Raw genomic sequence first — 6768 nt, 5'->3', positions numbered from 1 at the left:
ACATTTCTGGCCTCTGCTCATTCCTTCCCTATAGCCACCTCTGATCAAGCGCTCACTCACTGTTGTTCACAGACCTTTTGTCATAACTGGGAGTTGCTAATGCCACTCAAAATGTCAAAATCAAATTTAAGAACTAGTTCGTGGCCAGGCATAGTGGCTTATGCCTGTAATCAATCCCATCATTTTGGGAGGCCAAGGTGGGAGGATTGCTTGAGGCCAGGAGTTCAAGACTGGCCTGAGCAAGAGCAAGACCCCGTCTCTACCAGAAACAGAAAAATTAGCCAAGCATGGTGGTACGTGACTGTAGTCCCAGTTGTTCAGGAGGTTGAGGAGGCTTGCTGGAACCCAGGAATTCGGAGGTTGCAGTGAGGTATGATGATGCCACTGTACTCTAGCCTGGGTGACAGCAAAAGACCCTGTGTCAAAAAAAAAAAAAAAAGGCCATCTCCACAATGCCTCCCCTTACTCCCCTGAAGTTATCTTGGTGGCACCATCTGGACCAGTCTCAGCTCCCACTCTAGATGGGCTTCTCGAAGGGGGTATGGCAATTTTAAAATGTCAAGAAAATCTGTGACGTTCTCCAGATCAAGAAGTGACTAAATAATATAACAAAAGTGATACAGTGTGACTTCCAAGGCTAGGTCGTTAAAGGCAATGTAGTTTGGTTTCTTGGACCAGACACACTAGCTGGTAACCCTGAGCCACCCAATAAAGCTCTACCACCCTGAAGCCACCATGCTGTGAGGAGGCCCAAACTAGTCCACATTGAGACCCTGTAACTACATGCAGAGAGAGAGGCCTGGCCAGCCAGCCTGCTATTCCAGCTTCAGCCACTAACTAGAAGTGTACAACACTCTGGGCTAGAACTGCCTTTCCCAAATTCCTGACCCACAGAAGCTGGGAGAGAGAAAACAATTACTGTCGTTTTAAGATCTAAGTTTTGAGGTGGTTTGTTACATAGCAATAGTAATTTGGGATTATTTCTGAAGGAGCTAGTCCAGGGATTCAGTGGGTGCTCGGTGTTTACTTTAAAACTTTCTTGGGGCCACTTTGCTTTTTATGTCAAATTTTAAATGTTATATAACAGTGCTTTCTATTAATAGGCTTTTTTTTAGGGTAAGAATAATAATAGATGACTTAAGGAAGTTGCATAACCTTCAAAAAGTAAGCAATGGAACAACTTTAAATCTCTTCTGGGAAGGGAAATGCTTTTAGCTAGTGAGTTAAGAACAAAACAAAATACAACAGTGTTAGAATTTCAACAGGAAATGTGTTTATTTTTCTTTGTAATTTGGCTCAGAACAGTAACATAAAAATATTTACATTAAATTAATGTGATTATTTAGCCATATGTAATAATTTATGTTGGAATATATTAGCCTTTCCATGAATTCAGTAAAAACAAAGATTTGGTTTTAGATTCAGTACCATCTTTTCAAATATTTGGTATGAAACTCGGTAGCTGTGCAATTTGTTTGGTACACAGAGCGGTTATATAGATTTCACCAAGAAACAACTGATGCCCCTTCCTGGGACACCATGTCGCCCTGGACACAGAGGTGGAGCAGCTGAGCTTCCTTCCCAGGAATCACCATGGAATGTTCGAACAATAACCAGGCCCTGGAGATTATTTAAGGGCTGGTAGAGTTCTAGGAATCTGCCAGCCTGTCTTTTTCACATTAACCCACCAGGAAGGAAGTAGTTTAAATGCAATATTGATTCCTTCAGCTTATTTTATATGTTAACACTGAAACAATATGTTGTAGAAACCTTCATTTTCCCAAAATAAAAAATAATCTGAAAAATATACACATATGCTTTTTTAGATCATCTAAAAGTACCCATAAAAACCTGTCACTAGATTAAATACTGCAAAATTTCCAGAGCAGAAAGGAATATTTGATTAAGTTCACAGTTGAGAGATAGGATCAAGAACACATAGAGTCATTTGCAAATCAGATATTAAAGCTTTGGGTGGCCTACAGTAAATTAGAATATATTAGCATTTTGAAAGGGTTTTGTTGTTTTTTTTATTTAAGATAGAATCTTGCTCTGTCTCCCTGGGTAGAGTGCAGTGGCATTGTCGTAGCTCACTGCAACCTCAGACTCCTGGGCTCAAGCAATCCTTATGCCTCAGCCTCCCAAGTAGCAGGGACTACAGGCATGTGACACCATGCCCAGCTAATTTTTCTATATATATATATTTTTTTTTTAGCAGTGCATATAATTTCTTTCTAATTTTAGTAGAGACGGGGTCTTGCTCTTGCTCAGGCTGGTCTCAAACTGCTGACCTCAAGCAATCCTCCCTCCTCGGCCTCCCAGAGTGCTAGGATTACAGGCGTGAGCCACCACACCCGGCCTTGAAAATGTTTTTGAAATGAGAGGTGGTATGTCTTGGCAGAAAAAGCACAGAAGAACCTGGGATCAAAGCCTCTCTATTAAGACTCACTAGTCCCATAGCTTTAAGTATGTCACTTAAACACACGAAGTCCTATAAAATAGGAATTAAAACACCTACCTCACAAGTTGAGAGAATTTAGGACAATGCATATGAAGCACCTAGTTCAGAGCCTGGCACACCGTAGGCACTTAATAAATGGTGGCAGTTAGTATTTCTTCCAGTTGTAAATAATAGCCAGAACTTTGGCTTTTGTATTTTGACACCACTGAAAGCACAGATTATTTAGCCAGAATCCAAACTCACAGATCAGGGCTCTAGTTGTAACACATACAAACACTGCCTTAAACACTATCATATTCAATGTAACAGGAAAAGCTATCGAAGGGAGAGGTGTCTGCTGGTCAGTAGCAAAGATCCTTTTGGGACAGTTAATCTCCTTTCAGAGGCTGTAAGTCCTAGTGGCTTCTGAGCTGTCCTTAAGAAGATAAGGACAAGGTCACTAAGGCCATTGTAATTCAGATCCCTGGTCTAAAGTCTCTTACAAGTTCTGCTAGAGTAATAACAAAACATCTTCCAACAAATGACATTTGGGGGCCACAGATATGTCCAATGTCTTGATTGTAGTGATGGTTTCTCTGGTATATACATATGTCAAAGCTTATAACATTGTATACTTTTAAAAATACCCCAATAAAACTCGTCAAAATAAAAGTGTACTTAAGCCTTTCCTGGTAAGATTTCCTTTTGTTCCTTTGACTGGATTTCTGTGATGTGAGTTTGGGGTTAGAGGATGAAGGACTATTAATCCAAACTCCAGGATGAAGCTCGCATCCCAAGTGAGGCCTGCAGGTTTAAGTGGTACATTAGTAAGCAGAGTCCTGAGGCTTCCTCATCTATTATTGTAGCTCCTTTTGGCACAGAAAATTGTGACTGGAACTTACAGAATCTGAGCTAAAATGACTCCTATTAGGAAAACATCTACAAAAATGGGGGTGGGAAAGGTGACTTCAGAAGAGGAGACAAAAAACAAAAACACTTCTCTGCCAAAGTCACCTACAGTTAAATACCAAATTTGCTTTTTAAGAAGTGCACATCTAAAAGACAAGAACTTGATTCCATTAGGGAGCTCTGGAATCTCGGTCCCCGTGTTCGTTCTTGGAGGCTTAGTAGATCCTGCGAGTTGTGTAGTCCAGAACCATGCTGGCAGCTCCTAGCAGGGCGGGGTCAACCAAGTCCGAAACCACCACGTCCACGTCTTGCACCGAGGACAAGGCCTGCTGGCGGATGACGTCTTTGACAATGTGGATATAGTGACTGGCCAGGACTCCAGAGAGGATCACAAGGGAAGGATTCATGGTGTGGAGGATGTTCACAACCCCAAGACCCAAAGCCGTTCCAGCTGTAGGAAAACAAAAATTAAAGTAAGTTTCCAGGAGTGCTAAATCAAAAACACCAAAGAGGAAGGCAGAAGAGAGCCAGAGGCCAGAAGTGGTAAAGTACATTGACACCACTCAGTGGGAAGCAGTATTTTAAAAGCTGTTCATGATTTAATCTTAGTATGAGCAAATAATCGTGAATAAAGCAAGGTATAAAATTGTACATACTATACTATGTGATCTCAACTATGTTTAAAAATGAATAGAAAAAATGAATAGAGGGTCTGGATGCAGTGACTCATGCCTATGATACTGGCACATTGGGAGGCCAGGGTGGGAGGATCACTTGAGTTCAAGACCAGCCTAGGCAACATAGCAAGACCAATCTCTACAAAAAATAAGAAAAATGAGCCGAGCGTGCTGGCATGTGCCTGTAGTCCCAGCTACTCAGGAGGCTGAGGCAGGAGGATCGCATGAGCCCAGGAGTTTGAGGTTGCTGTGAGCTATGATGATACCACTGCACTCTAGCCAGGGTGAAAGAACAAGACTCTATCTCTTAAAAAAAAAAAAAAGAAAGAATAGAATGACTGGGAGGAAATGTTAATAGTTGCTGTCTTGGAAATTATACTTTTTCTTACAATCTCTTATATTTCTCTAAATTTCCTATAAAATGAACAAGCAGTATTTTCTTGGTTGTAAAATCAAACCGAACACCTGTTGAAAAAGGCAATGCTGCCAAATACCTCGAATGCAATTCCCTTTTTCTCTCTCAGTAAGGAGAAAAAATACCTCTGAGCAGACACTGCAGAACACTGGTCCCTGAGAAAAGCGAGGTCTTTTCAGGGGTCTTGAGGCCGCCCCCTGTTCATAGCCACCCGGAGCCACAGGCTCACCTGTTCTTAAGATGCTCTGGGCCTTGGCATTGCCAAGTTTTGCAGCCTGGATGAGATGGAGTGCACCCACAGCTTCGTCTTTTGGCACTGACATCCCTTCCACCAAGAGCAGGTCCTCTGGGCGGAGGGAGAAGGAGAAGCAGTCAGTCATTAATGAGCTGTGGGCAGTCCTGTGGGGAGGCCAAGCTTAGGCCTGGCCTGTGGAAGCAAGCCCCTAAGCAGGCAGACAGTGTTTTCTTTTTGCAATTGCAAAGCTTTTTATCATTCATGAACATCCATGTCCATTGCCCCCAAAGCCTTTGTTGCCCTCTTGCTATTTGGTTGTGCATAATCCACAGGGTCCTGGAAGACCCTCAAGTCTGACCCGCTGCCTCCTACTCCTCTTGCTCCCTCACCTCTCACTTCCAGTAAAACACAGAGTTCTTGAAGTGTTCTTTCCCCAAATTATCAGCTCCTCCCACATTCACCTCCCTCCTTGTCTGTCCGGGTGCAGCGCTGCGCTCCTTGCCAGTGCCCCAGATCCTGCGGCAGCAGCTGAGGGGCAGACGCTGGCCTGGGTTCAGTTCCAGCTCTGCCACGACAGCTGCGTGACCCTGTCCATGGCACTTCACCTCTGTATGTTCCTCTCTTCTAGATGAGGGCAATAATACCTGCCCTTGCAGGATGATTTTAGGGATTAAATGAGATAATTGCCATAGATTACTTTGTTAGGCCGGAGTAAATGCTAAGTAAACAGTGGTATTTCTGTGGCTGTCTGCTGCCACTCACCAGCCCAGATCAATCTGCCTCCTAATCTGCTGTTATACTGGGCCCTGAAGGAAGACAATCCCTAACTGTGCAGACTGCTGCCTGGACACCAATGAGTCTCCCGCCTTCCCTGGTTTCCCACAGCTCCCTGGGCCAGCTCTCCCCTGTTCTCCCTCCTCACTCTCTCCTTCACCGCCTCCTCAATTTCCATGCTTCTTATCTCTCAGATGAAGGACATGACCCCGGGCAGGGCCCTTCCTCCCCTCCATATACTTATCAGTATTTACACATCTCCGCTGGCCATTCCCTCCCTCGGGCCCTCTACCTGGTTCTGCAGGGACCCTCCTGTAGGGACTTCACACTTTTCCTCTCCTGCATTCTCAACCTTTGCCCACTGTCTCCTTTCCATTAGCAAATGTTCACAAATTGGTTTTAGGGGCAAAAAAAATTTTACTCCTTTTTTGTATGCAGCACAGATGTCCTGTACATACAGTACATAATCACAAACAGATACACAACATATCTGTGGTACTAAAGTTTCATGGGGAAAGAGTGATTAGGAAAAAATCATCTAAATAGGCTCCTTAGGGAGTGATAATGACAACAAGGTTGAAAACCAAACACTGTTTTAAGGGCTTCAGATGACATCTTCGTGGCCAAAGCCTGGCCTTTATGATTTTCTCTAACTCACATCAGCTCTAGACATTACTGGCTACTCTCTCCTCCTTGAAACTCTCTCCCCTTTTTGGCTCCTGTGACATCTCCCTATTCTGGTTTTCCTCCCATCCCCTGCCCTGCCCGCCCAAACACTGGTGTTTCCCGAGATTCCATCCTTGACTCCATCTCCTGCCTCTCCCCCTGCATCTCAGTCATAGTCTAACCGCCACCTCCCTGCCAACAGCTCCCAAACCCCTCTTCAGCCCAGTCATCACCCTGAGCAACAGGCCCGTGTCCAGCAACCTCCCAGGCATTTCGACCTGGATGTCCACAGCAGCCAACCATATTCTGCCTAAACATGTTCTTCTCCTATTCCCAACCCCGAGCTGGCCAACCAGAAAACTGGAAGTCACTTTAGAACTGTCCCACTTAAAGCCATCCTCCATTCAACCACTGTTCCCCAACTCCCCCACTCCGAAACAGAAAGTTACAGTTGAGTGAAAAATCTAAAATTCAGACCTGACCGTGACTTTTCCCTAAAATTGTTTAATGGCTTCTCCATTCCCTGCTGGTCCTGGCTTCCTCTTGCTCACCACACCCTGCCCTGCCCTTCACTGTTTCCATGCCTGGAAGAGCTCACGTGGCCATCCAAACCTGCCTGGCTAATTCTACTCATCCTCTGACTCTCAAACCC

At 44.3% G+C, this 6768-nt stretch overlaps 1 protein-coding gene across 2 annotated transcripts in view; it reads right to left on the bottom strand.

Moving 5' to 3' along the window:
• Positions 1-2616: 2616 nt before the first annotated feature.
• GNE (glucosamine (UDP-N-acetyl)-2-epimerase/N-acetylmannosamine kinase) overlaps positions 2617-6768 on the bottom strand; it is a 37605-nt gene continuing 33453 nt past the window's right edge. For both annotated transcript variants that reach the window (XM_045562810.1, XM_045562809.1), the window contains exons 11-12: positions 4671-4787; positions 2617-3800 (exon numbers count right to left, since the gene is read on the bottom strand). In XM_045562810.1, the coding sequence (XP_045418766.1) occupies positions 3565-3800; positions 4671-4787 (353 nt within the window). In that variant the 3' untranslated portion in view covers positions 2617-3564. The remainder of the gene's footprint in view (positions 3801-4670; positions 4788-6768) is intronic.

This window comes from Lemur catta, chromosome 10 (assembly GCF_020740605.2).
Source record: "Lemur catta isolate mLemCat1 chromosome 10, mLemCat1.pri, whole genome shotgun sequence".
Taxonomy (NCBI): domain Eukaryota; kingdom Metazoa; phylum Chordata; class Mammalia; order Primates; family Lemuridae; genus Lemur; species Lemur catta.
The sequence above is the reverse complement of the archived record's forward strand: the minus strand, read 5'-3'. Positions and strand labels throughout refer to the sequence as shown.